The following is an 18,068-nucleotide window of genomic DNA, read 5'->3' on the forward strand; positions in this document are numbered from 1 at the left end:
GAAAATAAAATGTGTTTGCGTTTTTTTCAATTTGTATTTTTTTTACCCATTGTAATGAAACACATTTCAGGACTGGTGTTTCATTCCGCTAGGGGTGGCGGTGTCATGGTCCTTTAGTTTTTTTTTCGAAATATGTGGTTGGCTTTTAAGGCTTGCAAGGGATCAGTATTGCTTTAAGAGCTGGCAAGCCTTAGGAGTTATAGGAAGGTGCACTTTTGTTGCCTTAGAAACAGCCATTTGGAGACTGCGATTCAAAAGGGTACATTCTCGTTACCTTAGTTACAGTCACTGGGACTGAGCCTAATGCGATACATTTGTTACAATTCAGTTTTGAACTGGCTTATGAGTAGAGACAGTTTGTTCTAACAAAACACAGACACAGAGCACACAGCTGTGATGAGCACACCTGAAAAAAGAGCTCTCTACCATTTAAACTGAAGTATTAGGATTTTAATCTGTTTATTATGATCTCTCAAAATTCTAAGAAAAAGTCAAGCCAAAACAGAGATCTCTGGTAATTTAAATTGAAGAAAGGGAAGTTAGACTGTGACAATCTTTTATCTCACAAAAACTCTAAAGTCAGATTGATTCTGTTATAGAGTCATAGAGTTATACAGCACAGAAACAGGCCCTTCAGCCCATCGTGTCTGTGCCGGCCCATAGCCCTGTATGCTATGTTGAAAGTGTTTAAGAATTTAGTTCTACTAATTAAAGTGTTAATTTATTGATTTAAAGACATCTGGTTTGGTTAGCCTCATTTGGGGGTTAATAAATGGTACAATTTGGCTGGGTCTTTCTTTAATTTGGAAAGTTTAAAATGATATGTTAGGCGATCTGTGAAGCGACGGGATTGAATTATCAGTGTGTCTCTCCCACCACAATCAGAGTCGTATATTTTGATTGGGGACTTTGACAGGAGTGGTCAGTCGTAACAGTAGTTTTTAAAGCTGTTTTCCCATGGTCTTCAATCTTGGATCTTGTCTTCTCACCACAGCTGCCACCATGTAGTGAGGAGCTTTTAATTTTGTCTGATGCAACAGATAATGAGATGTATGGAGCCCAGGTTGTTGAAGATCTCAAACAGGTTTATTAATCCGCTAAACTATTATACAGTGCACTATTATACTATTTACAGGACTTGCCTCTTGGTATTACAGTAGCAGAGTGAGGCTGCCGTGTAGTCACAGGACTGCATCCTGGTACTCAGCTCATTAGCAAACTAAGATCTTAAAGGGACATCACTCTAAACGGCAATCACACAACAAGGTTCACCAACCTTGTATGTGAAAAGCTGTAGATTGTAGAAGGAAGAGGAAATTGAGGATGATAAGGCATTCACAGTTTCAGCATCCTGGGAAAGAATGAATTGAAATAGTTGTTACAATGGCCGGAATTTTATGCCGCCCCAGCGGGTCGGATGGTGGCTTGTGGGCGGCGTAAAATTGAGCGGCAGGCTCCGGGAGGCCTAACCGCCCCGATTCCACCTCCGACCAAGTTTATGGAGGCCCGGCGGGGGGGGTGAGAAGCGGCCTGCCTGTCCAAGGTCAATCAAGTCACAATAACGGTCACTTAAGGGCCCTCGCCCGCCTGCACGGGTATTTTACCCGCGGCAAGCGGGTGTGCCAGGGACGTGAAAGGCCACCCAGCTATAGCTGTTGGCCTTTCCGCACCCCGGGGGGGAGCCTGGCAATCAGGCACAGGGTGCCCGATTGAGGGCCACCCCCGCCTCCCAACCCAACCCCGGGATCCAAGACGCCCCCCCCCTCCCCCCAAACGACCACCCTAGCCTCATCAGGGCACGACCGATCCCCTGGTGAGGCTGCCCAAACTTACCTGTCCCGGTTCCATTGCGTCCTCCTCAGTTGGCTGGGCTGAAGTCCCAGCAGTGGCCACCACTCCCGGTGGCACTACTGAGACTAAGAGCTGCCAGCCCTCTGATTGGCCGGCAGCTCACTGAGGCGGGACTCCTCCCTCAAGTGGGTGGAAGTCGCGCCTCGGGTCAATTGAAGCCTGGGGATCCGTAAAATACGGGACGGATCCCCAGGCTGGGCGGGAGCTGGATCGGCACCGACATTTACGTCGGAGTCCGGCTCCCGTCCGCCCAGCGTAAAATTCCGGCCAATGAGTCCTAGCTATAATGTTACGAATTTGCAGGGAAAAAAATGCGATAACACGTATTTGAAAATTGTGAAGAAGAGAAAAAAATTCAGAGTAGAAATAATTACAGTAATATTAAAATAAAGAGGGATGGGAAAGTTTGTGAAGGAAATTGAAAACTAAAGGTGAAAGCAGACCAGCTAACAGTCTCACTCAGTTATGCTGTCCAGTAGTGCAAAGAAATCTTCGATGAGCCTCACCAAATATGGAATCGTTATTCAGTGCTTGGACTTTGGTGATAGAGAGTTAAGATTAGGTGAAGTTAATAACAATTATGGAATGAACAAGGCAGCTTTAGGAGATGTAAGAATGTCAGTTGAGACCTATGAAGACAGCAAGGCCACATATCAATAGATTAAAAAAGTCTAAGGTGCAATTAGGCACTGTACTGGTTAAGTTATTAGTTCACCGGTTGTAATCTTTTACTCCTTTAATTCAACTTCTTAAAAGTTATTAAATATCCTGAATATATTCTCACCTTAACTAGATTTTTAAATTTAAATCAACTAACATTGCTTCAGTATGGTACACCTACTCGAGTACTTCAAATTGTTGCTTTCAGATCCTACACATTACTCTTTGAATTGAATTTCCTTGTTGGTTTGAGTTTACTAGATATCAGGATACAATGGGCTGAATTTTATGAGCGCACCACAAATTGCCTTTAAAAAGGCGGTCCACGCGTGCAGAAGGGCCGTTCCTGATCCCCCGCGATATTTCGCGCAGGCGCCGGTGCCATTTTTGAAGGGCAGCAAGCCTGTACCGGCAATTTCAATTTTTAAAGGGACATGGGAAGAAAATTAACATTTGAAACTTTATTAACCGATTGAAGCCCTTCACCCATCCCCTCCCCAATGACCATCAAATGTATTTAAGGCACATAAAAACTTTTCTTCCCATCACCAACTTTGCCCCCGAACTTTGCTACCTTTTCCCTTCAACTCCTTCCCGCCATCCCCTCAACCAGTGTCACGCCATGGAATTCCGAACGGAGTTCTGAAGGTATGCGAGTTCCGGCCAGCAGCCGGAATATCAGTGTAGGGCAGCCGCCGGGACAAGGTACATTAATTTGCATTTATTTTACTTGATTTTAATATTTAAATGAAGACCTCGCCACACGAAGGCCTTGCCGCCGTTGGTAAAATGTGGCGGGACTCTCCCAGAAGAATTTTCTAGGCCCTCCCGCCACGACCACTGATGCCGAAGGGCTCATAAAATTCAGCCCTTTCTCTCCATATTTAATCACAGGTCCATTTTATTCTAATAGCTTTCCTTTTAATTGCTCTAATTTTATATCTGACATGGTCTTTGTTATTTTTCCATTGCTATATAACCTTCTACTGTATATAATGTAATAACTATTTCTTAAGTTCTTAGTCTACTTTTGGGTAAATTACCTTTTCCTGAATGTTGTTGACTTCTTTCTTCACGTGGTGTGTATTCTTTAACTTCTTTTACATCTGATAAGTCAAACCTATCCAAAATTAGACCGACAATTATTTGAGATAGTGCTTTGATAGCTTCTGGATTAAGTTCTAATTGATAAGGGAGCCTGTCACCAGGTGGCTTTTTTGCATGCAGTTTTGTGTCTTTGCCTTTTAGTTGTTTTGATTCTTTGTCTGCTAGTTGTTTTGAGTCTTTGCTTGTTAGTTTTTTTGATTCTTTCTCTGCTAGTTGTTTTGAGTCTTTGCTTGTTAGTTTTTTCGATAATTTCTCTGTTCGTGTTTTTGATGCTTCCTCTGCCAGATCTTTTGATTCTTTGTCTGCTAGTTGTTTTGTGTCTTCCTCCATTTGTTGTTTTATGTCCTTCTCAGTTTGTTCCTTTGTGTCCTTCTCGGTTTGTAATTTTGTGTCCTTCTCGGTTTGTAATTTTGTGTCCTTCTCGGTTTGTTCCTTTGTGTCCTTCTCGGTTTGTTCCTTTGTGTCCTTCTCGGTTTGTAATTTTGTGTCCTTCTCGGTTTGTAATTTTGTGTCCTTCTCGGTTTGTTCCTTTGTGTCCTTCTCGGTTTGTAATTTTGTGTCCTTCTCGGTTTGTAATTTTGTGTCCTTCTCGGTTTGTAATTTTGTGTCCTTCTCGGTTTGTTCCTTTGTGTCCTTCTCGGTTTGTAATTTCGTGTCCTTCTCGGTTTGTAATTTCGTGTCCTTCTCGGTTTGTAATTTCGTGTCCTTCTCTGCTTGTTGTTTTGTGTCCTCGGTTCGTTTTGTATCCTTCTCGGTTTGTTTTGTGTCCTTCTCGGTTTGTTGTTTTGTGTCCTTCTCCATTTGTTTAGTGTCCTCCATTTGTTGTTTTGTGTCCTTCTCCATTTGTTTAGTGTCCTCCATTTGTTGTTTTGTGTCCTTCCCCATTTGTTGTTTTGTGTCCTTCTCCATTTGTTTAGTGTCCTCCATTTGTTGTTTTGTGTCCTTCTCCGTTTGTTGTTTTGTGTCCTTCTCCGTTTGTTGTTTTGTGTCCTTCTCAGTTTGTTTCTTTGTGTCCTTCTCAGTTTGTTTCTTTGTGTCCTTCTCAGTTTGTTGTTTTGTGTCTTTTTCCATTTGTTGATTTGTGTCTTTTTCTGTTTGTTTCTTTGTGTCTTTCTCGGTTTGTTGTTTTGTGTTCTTCTCTGTTTGTTGTTTTGTGTTCTTCTCTGTTTGTTGTTTTGTGTCCTTCTCTGTTTGCTGTTTTGTGTCCTTCTCCGTTTGCTGTTTTGTGTCCTTCTCCGTTTGCTGTTTTGTGCCCTTCTCCGTTTGTTGTTTTGTGTCTCTGCTCGGGTGTTGTTTTGAGTCTTTGCCTGGGTGTTGTTGTTTTGAGTCTTTGACTGTTTGTTGTTTTCTGTCCTTGACTTTGTGTTGTTTTGTTTGTACTTTTTTGTCTCTGCGACGACATCTTTTTGGTATGGTTTGTGTCTCTTTTGGTTTTCTTTCAGGAAATAGATCAACAGTAGATGTTTCCTCAGACTTCTTGAACAATTTCTCTAACAAAGTCCCTTCAGGAATGTCTTTTGGTTCATAAGCAAGTTCCTGCTCATTAAGATCATGTTGGATGGCTAGCTTGGAATCCCTCCTGGGTGCACTTGGAAACTTTGTACCTATTTCTAAATCCTCAGATTCATTGTCAGCTTTAGATTTCTGCTGTGTCACAGGGGCAGTCTCAGGCATTTGTCGTCCTGGTGGGCTTTTGACTGGTGGGATATCACTAACTTCTTCCATTTGTGGATAAATCACCATTCCAGGAATATTCAGAGCTGGGAGTGTTTCATTTTTAGGTGTGGAAATCACTTGTTCAGCTGGCTTTTTATGAGCTGTGCTTGGTTTAGGTTTTCCTTCTGAGATCTCCATAGAGATACTTGACCGTTCAGGTTTTACTTTCTTCTCCAGTTTTAGTTTAGTGAAATCATCAGCTGTTTTCCCACTAAGAGTTTGCAAAATAGCACCAAGTATTTCATCAACTAAAATAGCTTCTTTTAGCTGAGACATGTCAGTTCCAGCTTTAAGTCTTGCAACAGTTTTTCTTTTTACCTCATTATGTATTGCTTTCAGGATATTAAATACTATGTCCTTGGCCTCCACACTGAAATCTATTTCTGGGTTTTCACTTGGTGACTCGGGAGGATCAGCACATATAACTGGCTTCATCTTAGCAGATGTGACAGTCTCAATCCTTGTTGAAACATATTTATTCATGTCTTCAATAATATTGAATACTTCTGAGCACTGCAATTCTGAAGTGGCTTCAGGTTCTTCTATTGCAGCTCTCAAACAGATTTGATGTGTATATGTTGCGGAAGACTCTTGTTCAATGTTAATCAGGTAAAGATCATCACATTTGTCATTTTCCGCTTTGATCTCAGAATTATGAACCTGTTCATTTTTAACAGTTATATTATCTTTATTATGTAAACATGAGATGACTGGTTTGTATTTTAAAATAGTAGCAACTACTTCACTTGTTAAAATACAACGCAGTTTCTGAAGAATGTTATTTACAATATCTGTGGCAAGACAATGGACTTTGCAATTAAAAATCAAATTCCTGGAATTCACAGATGTTTTTTGAGTACTTTGAAAACCAGTGAGGATATATACGAGATGAGGGTTGGCAGCTGTTAATTTCTCTAGATTTGCCCTTAAAAGTTTTTCAGCGACTGGAAGTATTTGTGATCTGCAAATACCCAGGACATCCTTATTATCCATGTTTGTTTTTTCTCGAGGTTTACATAGGATTTCTGAAAGATAGCTGAGTGAGGGGAGTAGTTTCATAGGTGGACTAAATGGATCCTCATTTACTGATGTAATTACATCATTGACCATTTCGTCAGCTATGTCACTAGCCTCTGATGGAGAAATCTGACCAGTTGACAGAAGATGCTCCTTGAAATTTTCGCTTTCTGTGTCAACTTGCCTCTGTGTGGTGATTTGGCTTTCAGTTAGATATTGGCTTTCAAAGGAATCTTGTTTTTTGGAGAAACTTTTGCTCTCAGTGACACTTAGGTTTCCTGCAACACCTTGGCTTTCAACATCATCTTGAACTTTGGCAGCATCTGAGTCTTCGGTGATTCCTTGGCCTTTGGCAGCTTTTAGGCCTTTGGCAGTTTCTTGGTCTTTGGCGGCTTCTTCGCCTTTGGCAGTTTCTTGGTCTTTTGCGGCTTCTTCGCCTTTGGCAGTTCCTTGGCCTTTATTGGCTTCTTGGCTGCTGGCAGCTTCTGGGCCTCTGGTGGCAACTTGGCTTTCAATGGCTCCTGAGCTCTTGTCAGAATCTTGGGCCTTGGCACCATCTTCGTTCTCAGAAAAGTCTTCACACTCAGTGGAAAGGCTTTCAGCAGATTCTTGGCTTTCAGCAGATTCTTGGCTTTCAGCAGATTCTTGGCTTTCAGCAACGTCTTCACTTTCAATAATGTCTTCACTTTCAATAATGTCTTCACTTTCAGCAACATTTTCACTTTCCCCAATGTCTTGGCTCTCCCCAACGTCTTGGCTTTCACTAATGTCACCAATATCTTGGCTTTCACTAATGTCAGCAATATCTTGGCTTTCACTAATGTCAGCAATATCTTGGCTTTCACTAATGTCACCAATATCTTGGCTTTCACTAATGTCATCTTTGTCTTGGCTTTCACTAATGTCACCAATATCTTGGCTTTTACTAATGTCACCAACATCTTGGCTTTTACCAACATCCTGACTTCCACTGACGTCTTGGCTTTCAGTTTCAGCTTCGTCATCAACAAATTCAATTCTTTCAGTTTCAATTTCCTTTTCAGACACTTCAATTCTTTCAGTTTCAGCTTCCTTGTCAGCACCTTCAATTTTGTCTGTTTCAGCTTCCTCGTCAGCAACTTCAGTTTTGGCTGATTCAGCTTTCCTTTCAGCAAATTCAATTATGTCTGTTTCAATTTCCCTTTCAGCAAATTCAATTCTGTCTGTTTCAGCTCCCCTTTCAGCAAGTTCAGTTATGTCTGTTTCAGCTCCCCTTTCAGCAAGTTCAGTTATGTCTGTTTCAGCTCCCCTTTCATCAAGTTCAGTTATGTCTGTTTCAGCTTCCCTTTCAGCAAATTCAGTTATGTCTGTTTCAGCTTCCCTTTCAGCAAATTCAATTATGTCAGTTTCAACTTCCTTTTCAGACAATTCAATTCTTTCAGTTTTAGCTTCCTCTTCAGCACCTTCAATTTCGTCTGTTGCAGCTTCCTTTTCAGTATATTCAATTATGTCAGTTTCAACTTCCTTTTCAGACAATTCAATTCTTTCAGTTTCAGCTTCCTCTTCAGCACCTTCAATTTTGTCTGTTTCAGCTTCCTTTTCAGTATATTCAATTATGTCAGTTTCAACTTCCTTTTCAGAAAATTCTTTGGGTCTAACAGCAATTTCAGTCTCTGTGAGACGTTGGTCGTCAGCAAGCTGTTGGCCGTCAGCGAGACGTTGGCCGTCAGCGAGACGTTGGCCGTCAGCGAGACGTTGGTCGTCAGCGAGACGTTGGCCGTCAGCGAGACGTTGGCCGTCAGCGAGATCTGTTCTAATGTCTTCATACTTTTGAATTGCTGGATAGATGGTGCTGGTCAATACTGCCACTACAAATGTTATTATATTCTGAATTAATTTGTTGAGTTCTTCCAGAGTCATCTATACAAATAGAGGAAGGTCATATTAATAATTAAATATAATTTTCAGCTTATTTAGAAACATAGAAAATATATGGCACAGCAGGACACCATTTGTCTATGCCAGCCGAAAAGAGCCATCCAGCCAAATTCCACTTTCCAACTTTGATCCATAGCCTTTTAGGTTATAGCACTTCAAGTGCACATCAAAGATTTTTAAAATGGTATTAGGATTTCTGCCTCTACCATCCTTCCAGTGAGTTCCAGAACCCCATCACATTCTAGGTGAAAAATTTCTCCTCTAATTCTTCTGCCAATTGCCTTCATTCAGCTGAAGGAAATAGGTTCTTCCTATCCATTCCAACAAGACCCCACATAATTTTGTACATCTCTCCGCAGCTTCCTCTGTTCCAAAGAAAACAACCCAGCCGATCCATAGTTAAAATTCTCCATTCCTGGCAACATCCTCGTAAATCTCCCTTGTACCCTTTCTAATGCGATCACATCCTTCCTGTAATGCAGTGACCAGAACTGTGCGCAGTACTCCAACTGAAGCTAACTAGTGTTTTATACAGCTCTAGCATAACCTCCCTGCTGTTATATTCTATGCCTCAACTAAGTATCCTGTATGCCTTCTTAACCAACTCACCTACCTGTCCTCAACCTACAGGGATCTGTGGACATTTGAGGTCCCTCTGTTCCTCTATACTTCTAGTGTTCTACCATTTACTGTGTATTCCCTTGCCTCATTTGTCTTCCCCAAATACACTACCTCACACTTCTCCAGATTGAATTTAATTTACCATTTTTCTGCCCATCTGACCAGTCCATTGATATCTTCCTGTAGTCCACTGCTTTCTTCCTCACTATCAACCACGTGACCAATTTTTATATCATCTGCAAACTTCTTAATCATGACCCTTACATTTAAGTCTAAATCATCGATTGCCACAAAAAGCGAGGGACCTAGTACTGAGCCCTGTAGAACCCCACTGGATACAGCCTTCTAGTCACAAAAATACCCATCAACCATTACCGTTTGCTTCCTGCCACTGAAATTGGAAGGGAGGAGTTAAGTAAGGGGAGAAGGGGAGGAGGAGGAAACTATATTGAAATAAAGGTTACTTTTGCATATAAAAATAAATCATAATAATCCAGTTTTTTATGAACTAGTCATTCAGGCTTTTTTATACAAAATATACATTGAAACATATAAAAAAAAATTTAAAAGGAGCACGAATAGGTCATATGGCCCCTTGAGTCTGCTCTGCTATTTAATGATCATGGCTAATCTTCTATTTTGAATCCACTTTCCTGCCCTATATCCTCATCCCCTGATTCTCTTAGTATCAAGTATATTCAATGACTGAGCATTCACTGCCCTCTGAGATAGAGAATTCCAAAGAATCACAACCCTCAGTGAAGAAATTTCTCCTCATCTCAGGTCTAAGTGGTGAACCCCTCATCCAGTGACAATAACCCCAGACTGGAGACTCTCCAGCCAGGAGAAACAGCCTTTCAACATTTCCCCTGTCAAACCCTCGAGAATTTTATACATTTCAATGAAATCACCTCTCACTCTTCTAAACTCCAGCGAATACAGGCCCAGTCTACTCAATCTGTTCTCATAGGACAGCCCTCTCATCCCAGGAATCAATCTAGTGAATCTTCATTGTACCCCATCCAAGGCAATTATATCCTTTCTTAGGTAAAGAGACCAAAACTGTACGAAGTACCCCTGTATGGTCTCATCCAAGCCCTGTATAATTGCCACAAGCCTTCATTACTCTTATATTCCAAACCCCTTGCAATGAAGACCAACCTACCATCTGCTTTCCTAATTGCTTGATGCACCTGATTGTTAACTTTCTGAGATTCATGGACAAGGACTCCCAAATCCTTCTGAATGCCAACATTTATTAGTCTTTCACCTTTTAAAAAATTCCGCTTGTCTATTCTTCCTACCAAAGTGAATAATTTTCACATTTCCCCACATCATACACCATCTGCCACCTTCTTGCAGACTTACTTAGCCTGTCTATATCCCTTCACAACCTCCTTGCATCATCCTTACAGCTTACTTTCCCGCCTAGCTTTTTATCATCAGCAAATCTGGATACATTACGCTCAACCTCCTCATTTAACTCATTGTTAATAGTTTGTAAATAGCTGAGGCCCAAGCACTCTGATCCTTGTGGCACCCCACTAGTTAAAACCTGCCAACCTGAAAATTACCCATTTATTCCTACTCTCCATTTTCTCCGCATTAACCAAAGCTCAATCAATGCTATTACTAAAAAAAACTAATACATAAAATTAATCCATATTAATCTTTGAGGGAAACCAACAATTGAACTGTGAGCAGCCACACACATAGGGAAGAGTCGAAGATCAATGTGGGAGTGGGGCGGTGGAGAGAAGAACAGGCCAAGAACAAATACTGGATCACTGGCCTGGTATGGTTAGTGCAACCCAGCAGTAGTGTCGAAAGCTGCAGGAGGGAATGGGCCTCAAGCATCAAGCCCGTAAAAAGGGCGAGGGCTGGGAGCCATATTTGGGAAAAAGAGTTAAACAATCAGGAGCGTTCGAGAAAAATGCTGAAAACTAGCCCAAAGCTGACTCAAGGAAGCATTAATGATGCACAAGAGGGGGCAAACAACTTCAAAAGCAACAAGGAAAGGCAGCTGCAGTCACACTGTGATCTCCGGGTGATGGTGGCAATACAATTGTTTTCAATGAGTAAATAAAATATTTGGGTCAAAAGGTATTAATTTAACAATTCCAAATGCAGACCTAATGGGAAAATACAGCTCTGAAAAAACATGGCTTTGGAGCAGTGATAGAAAGTCAACAAAGTGCTCCAAAGCTGCAGCCCATGATGAGAGCACAGAACTGCAGACAGGGATTGGCAAATTACAGGCGATCATGACTGAAAAGTGTGACAAAGAGTTGAGTGTTACCATTTGGCAACTTTTATTAAAGTGTTATTACCATAGGCAATTATAAATGGCGTGGACATAACTAATATGGAAGAAATACTGACAGGTGACAGAACATACCAATTTGATTAATATATAGATATTGGCTATATTATTACCTACTCAATTATGTACAATTCTACAATAACATCAGATTCACGATCAACACACCATAGGTTTTGTAGAACCTTTCAACTTTGACTTTTCTTTAAGCACTGCTGAACGACCTTCGGGGAGTATTGCGCATTCACCTAGAAAGAAAACAACTCTCAAACCTTTAATTGAATTAAGACATTTGGGAGCATTTTTTCTCAGGCAGGTGGAGTTCCTGGATAAGCCAGAAATGTTGATTTGCGATGAAATTTCCATGGGTAAGTTTCCCCAGGCATTTACAAGACCAACTTTGTACTGAGCTGATGTTATTCCTTCAATGCAATTTCCCAATTATCCTGGATTGAAACACTTAAATAATGTATTTCAACAGCATATATTGTCAATGTGTTATGAAGGTGCTTCTATTATTAATAAATTTTGAGAACTTGTGTTTAAAAGACTGTGAGGAGATGCCGGACTTGTTTTTTTTAAAAGGGTCACTGGAAGGACACTTGAGACTTAGCCTCTTCCAGTAAGTGTTTTTAAACAATGAAGTTAAATCAACATAAGGAGCCTTGCCGGCTATTGGAGTTGTTTACAGAGAAGTCACATGTCTGGGTTTATGGCTCAGGAGTTTTGGTTTCATTTTTGGATGTTGTTTGAGTTCATTTGGCTTGTAAGCCTGCAAAGAGAGAGAAGCCACCAGCTCATAATTTTCCACCTCTTTGAGAAACCCTAAGAATCCGTTATAAGAACTGGAGAAACTAATGCAGCATTTCTCCTGAAAAACCTGCCAGACTAATTCTCGACATCACCTAAAGAGAACTGCTCCAGAAAGATCCCAGTGACAGCTGTCTACGTGTACCTGAACGCCATACCGAAGGGCCATATCTTATCCTTTTTCTTCAAGAATTAACAAGTATTTGACTAAACTAATTTTTTTTGTCTTTTTCGTAAAATGATCTCTGCAGAGAAAAATTCTTTATTTTTTCTTTAACCGGTGTGTGTGCATGTATGTGGGTTATTTTAGAAGGGTATATATTTATACTTTCATATTTCAACCTGTGTGTAAAAACTTTGCATCTTTATTGAATAAGTCTTGTTTTATAACAAATTAATAATTTTGTTGTTTATTAAAGAAACTTGGTTGGCGGATTTTATTCTGAAACTAAAATAGATCAAGTATATAATTGCTGTATTGGTAACTTGGTAAAACATTTAAATATATGTTATGACCTGTGGAGAAGTGGAATTAGAGAAAGACAGTACACTCCTCCAGCCTTGGTTGTAACAAATGATTTAATGGCACTATGAGCCTCGATTCTCCTTGCCTGCTTGAGGGAAATTGGAATAGGTATCCAGGGTTGCTGGAAGTCAAGGCAAGGATACAGGTGTATGAACATAGAACAGTACAGCACAGTACAGGCCCTTCAGCCCACGATGTTGTGCCGAACCTTTAACCTACTCTAAGATCAAACTAACTACCTACCCTTCATTCTACTATCATCCATGTACCTATCCAAGAGTCGCTTAAATGCCCCTAATGTATCTGCTTCTACTACCACCGCTGGCAGCGCATTCCACGCACCCACCACTCTCTGTGTAAAGAACCTACCTCTGACATCTCCCCAAAACCTTCCTCCAATCACCTTAAAATTATGCCCCCTGGTGATAGCCCTTTCCACCCTGGGAAAAAGTCTCTGACTATCCACGCTATCTATGCCTCTCATCATCTTGTACCCCTCTATCAAGTCACCTCTGATCCTTCTTCGCTCCAATGAGTAAAGCCCTAGCTCCCTCAATCTTTCTTCATAGGACATGCCCTCCAGTCCAGGCAGCATCCTGGTAAATCTCCTCTGCACCCTCTCTAAAGCCTCCACATCCTTCCTATAATGAGGCGACCAGAACTGAACACAATATTCCAAGTGTGGTCGAACCAGGGCCTTATAGAGCTGCAGCATAACCTCGCAGCTCTTAAACTCAATCCCCCTGTTAATGAAAGCCAACACACCATACGCCTTCTTAACAACCCTATCAACTTGGGTGGCAACTTTGAGCGATCTATGGACATGGACCCCCAAGATCCCTCTGTTCCTCCACACTACCAAGAATCCTGTCTTTAAGTCTGTATTCGGCATTCAAATTCGACCTTCCAAAATGAATCACTTCACACTTTTCCAGGTTGAACTCCATCTGCCACTTCTCAGCCCAGCTCTGCATCCTGTCAATGTCCCGTTGCAACCTACAACAGCCTTCCACACTATCCACAACTCCAGCAACCTTCGTGTCATCGGCAAGCTTGCTAACCCAGCCTTCCACTTCCTCATCCAAGTCATTTATAAAAATCACAAAGAGCAGAGGTCCCAGAACAGATCCTTGTGGAACACCACTGGTCACCGAGCTCCATGCTGAATACTTTCCATCTACTACCACCCTCTGACTTCTATGGGCCAGCCAATTTTGTATCCAGACAGCCAACTTTCCCTGAATCCCATGCCTCCTTACTATCTGAATGAGCCTACCATGGGGAACCTTATCAAACGCCTTGCTAAAATCCATATACACCACATCCACTGCTCTTCCTTCATCAATGTGTTTTGTCACATCTTCAAAGAATTCAATAAGGCTTGTGAGGCATGACCTGCCCCTCACAAAGCCATGCTGACTGTCTCTAATCAAACCATGCTTTTCCAAATAATCATAAATCCTGTCTCTCAGAATCCTCTCCAATAATTTGCCCACTACTGACGTAAGACTGACTGGTCTAAAATTCCCAGGGTTGTCCCTATTCCCTTTCTTGAACAAGGGAACAACATTTGCCACCCTCCAATCATCCGGTACTACTCCAGTGGACAGTGAAGACCCAAAGATCATCGCCAAAGGCGCAGCAATCTCCTCCCTCGCTTCCCGTAATATCTTTGGGTATATCCCGTCTGGCCCCGGGGACTTATCTGTCCTTATATCATTCAAAATTTCCAGCACATCCTCCCTCTTAACCTCAACCTGTTCGAGCATATCAGCCTGTTCCACGCTGTCCTCACAAACAACCAGGTCCCTCTCACTAGTGAATACTGAAGCAAAGTATTCATTTAGGACCTCCCCTACCTACTCCGATTCCAGGCACAAGTTCCCTCCACTATCCCTGATCGGCCCTACCCTCACTCTGGCCATCATCTTGTTCCTCACATAAGTTAAGTACATTTTAGTTATTCTTAACTGTACATTTTCCCTGCCGGCATTTAGGTCCTTGTAAGCCTTTGTACCAATTGGTGCAAATAATTATTCCCCAATATTGCTGTTAGCACTAACTGGTTTCTTAATAAGAATTACAGAATCCTATTCCTTTGTAAGAATAGAAGGACCTACAGAGGATGCCAGGCAGGCAGCCTGCATATGTGATACTGTGTGTGTTCCCACTGGTACCCACATACTGGAATCTGCAGTTAGAAGTGAACATAGCTCGTGTGGGTCATAAAGTTTCTCTTCCCAAAAGAAGCTGGGAGAGTGGAGAGTGGCAGTATTCAACTGTGTCTAAATTACCACATTTTGGTGTATTTCTTCAGAAGCCCCCCAGTCAGAGTACATTATGCTTTTAGTAGCACTGCATGAAAGAAAACATACTTGGGTGATTATGCACCAGCATTACTCGATTGGCAACGTTTGTCAAGACACTATCAACTGTTTTTGTGAAGGGGAGGTCGTGTCTTACTAATTTGATTGAGTTTTTTGAGGAAGTGACTAAGATGATTGATGAAGGAAGGGCAGTGGATGTTATCTATATGGACTTTAGTAAAGCCTTTGACAAGGTCCCGCATGGCAGACTGGTACAAAAGGTGAAGTCATACGGGATCAGAGGAGAGCTGGCAAGATGGATACAGAACTGGCTCGGTCATAGAAGACAGAGGGTAGCAGTGGATGGGTGTTTTTCTGAATGGAGGGATGTGACTAGTGGTGTTCCGCAGGGATCAGTGCTGGGACTTTTGCTGTTTGTAGTATATATAAATGATTTGGAGGAAAATGTAGCTGGTCTGATTAGAAAGTTTGCGGACGACACAAAGGTTGGTGGAGTTGCGGATAATGATGAGGATTGTCAGAGGATACAGCAGGATATAGATCGGTTGGAGACTTGGGCGGAGAAATGGCAGATGGAGTTTAATCCAGACAAATGTGAGGTAATGCATTTTGGAAGGTCTAATGCAGGTGGGAGGTATACAGTAAATGGCAGAACCCTTAGGAGTATTGACAGGCAGAGAGATCTGGGCGTACAGGTCCACAGGTCACTGAAAGTGGCAACGCACGTGGGTAAGGTAGTCAAGAAGGCATACAGCATGCTTTCCTTCATCGGTCGGGGCATCGAGTATAAAAATTGGAAAGTTATGTTGCAGCTGTACAAAACCTTAGTTAGGCCACACTTAGAATATTGCGTGCAATTCTGGTCACCACACTACCAGAAGGATGTGGAGGCTTTGGAGAGGGTACAGAGGAGGTTTACCAGGATGTTGCCTGGTCTGGAGGGCATTAGCTATTAGGAGAGGTTGGAAAAACTCGGATTGGTTTCACTGGAACGATGGAGGTGGAGGGGCGACATGGGTTTACAAAGTTATGAGCGGCATGGACAGAGTGGATAGTCAGAAGCTTTTTCCCAGAGTGGCGGAGTCAGTTACTAGGGGACATAGGTTGAAGGTGCGAGGGGCAAAGTTTAGAGGGGATGTGCGAGGCAAGTTTTTTACACAGAGGGTGGTGAGTGCCTGGAACTTGCTGCCAGGGGAGGTGGTGGAAGCAGATGCGATAGCGACGTTTAAGAGACATCTTGACAAATATCTGAATAGGAAGGGAATAGAGGGATATGGGCCCTGAATGTGCAAAAGGTTTTAGTTTAAGCAGGCATCAAGATCGGCGCAGGCTTGGAGGGCCGAATGGCCTGTTCCTGTGCTGTACTGTTCTTTGTTTCAATTTGCCCTGCTACCTATGTGACAACGATCATGAGGAACTATTTTCTTTGAGTCAGATCATCAGAAAGACAAATGCAACATTTAAACTGGCTGTTGCAAAGTCACCAGCAAGTACCACTAACAGACAGCTATCAGATTCTGTGATAGCAATGATCAGCTATGACCTGAAAACACTTGGAAAATGCAGTGCTGAGCTGTGGAGAGTGGCAGAATGATCAACCCTCCTCGCAACCACTTCAGTCATCAAAAAGGGGATTAAAGGAGAGAGGAGCAGTTGCCCACAGGCTTGATGCTGCATCCTGGGTTTCCTTTTCCTTCATTTTTGCTTGTCTTTTAATTGCCATGCCTTTTCGACCTTAGCAAAGAATAATGATAGTTTAGATGTCTTTTGAGACCCTCCAAGGGCTTTCAGAATGAATCTGCTTTTTGGAAAAGTCCACATCAACACAATAAGTAATACAAATGAACTAATGAACTATACTAATCCACTCCCATCTGAATCAGTCTAAAACTTCCCAATTGTCATTCTGGCCCTAATAAAGAGGAGAAAACCCAGGTTACATGTCATTAATTGCAAAATTGTGCCCTCCTCTAACAAAGAAGCATAACAGCGCAGGAGTTGCAGTGGTACATAATATTATGAATAAGGAAATGAGCTTGGGCAGAGTGCCTATTATCCTTGATGCTCACAAGACTGGTAAGTGAGCTCACATTCTAGTCCCAAGAATATGTGAACCAAATTCAAACCCTGCTGTCGAGATATCTGTGTATTGTCCAATGGTTCCACAGTGTAATTCCTTCAAGGCTTTCTTTTTATCTTCACTTTTCTTCTTACTTCACAGAATGAATGCTGGATCTTTAGGCAATCTTCAGTATTTCACTATCTCACCATTCTTCATTTGTAAGGCCAGACAGTGAGTATTTACAAGCAGTTCCTCCATGGAATACATAATCCCAAGTCTCATTCTATCTTTACATCATACCTATATGTTCACTTGCCAGCTTGGGCCACTGGATAGCAATCAGTAGTGGAAACAATTCTGATTTTTATCTTTCATTGCATGAGAAGGCTGAGGCCATGTTTTGTGGTCCAACCAGCTCTGTTAGGTGACATCAACAGACTCAACAAAGACATTTATCAGGACGCGGGGAAGGAATGGGGGCACCCTGAAACCCTGGCTATGTGGATGTTCTGCCGAATTTAACAGCAGGGCGCCATTAACATCTTTTTATTCCATTTCACATCTGACACCGGCCAGATTGATGGCTCGTGGCAATTGGGAGGGAAGATGTTACAAATCTGGGCTTGATGTAGAGGGAAGTGTCAGATTTCAGCAGGCCTGTGCAAGTCAACAGGCTCAGCAATCACTCTCATGAAGTCAAAATACTGGTCACAACTGCTAGACAGAAGAGAGAAAGAGACTCTCTTTCAAAAGTTATAGAGACTGAAAAGTTTTGCACTGAATGGTGCTACATTTTTGACATAGGCACCAGACACAACAAAGGTATACCAATCCCAGTTAACCTTGCAAATTCCTCCTCACTAACATCTGAGGACTTGTGCCATTATTGGGAGAGTTGTCCAACAGACGAGTCAAGCAATTTACATGACATAGTTATACTCATAGTATTATATCTTTCAGCCAACTACCCAAACTCCTTTATCATCATCCCTGGGTATGGCCTGACCCACCATAAGGCAGACCCACCAGAGTGGTATTCAGTCAGGTGGGAGTGGCCCTGAGAGTCCCCAACAATGACTCTGGACCCCATTAAGTCTCATAGAATGGCTACAGCACAAAAGAAGGCCATTTGGC

At 42.0% G+C, this 18,068-nt stretch overlaps 1 protein-coding gene across 1 annotated transcript in view; it reads right to left on the reverse strand.

Moving 5' to 3' along the window:
* Window positions 1–3,522: 3,522 nt before the first annotated feature.
* LOC137377424 (titin homolog) overlaps window positions 3,523–18,068 on the reverse strand; it is a 138,104-nt gene continuing 123,558 nt past the window's right edge. Inside the window, exons 10-11 of the mRNA XM_068047003.1 lie at window positions 11,378–11,457; window positions 3,523–8,250 (exon numbers count right to left, since the gene is read on the reverse strand). Coding sequence (XP_067903104.1) covers window positions 3,523–8,250; window positions 11,378–11,457 — 4,808 coding nt within the window. The remainder of the gene's footprint in view (window positions 8,251–11,377; window positions 11,458–18,068) is intronic.

The sequence above is a fragment of the Heterodontus francisci genome, chromosome 15 (genome assembly GCF_036365525.1).
Source record: "Heterodontus francisci isolate sHetFra1 chromosome 15, sHetFra1.hap1, whole genome shotgun sequence".
Taxonomy (NCBI): domain Eukaryota; kingdom Metazoa; phylum Chordata; class Chondrichthyes; order Heterodontiformes; family Heterodontidae; genus Heterodontus; species Heterodontus francisci.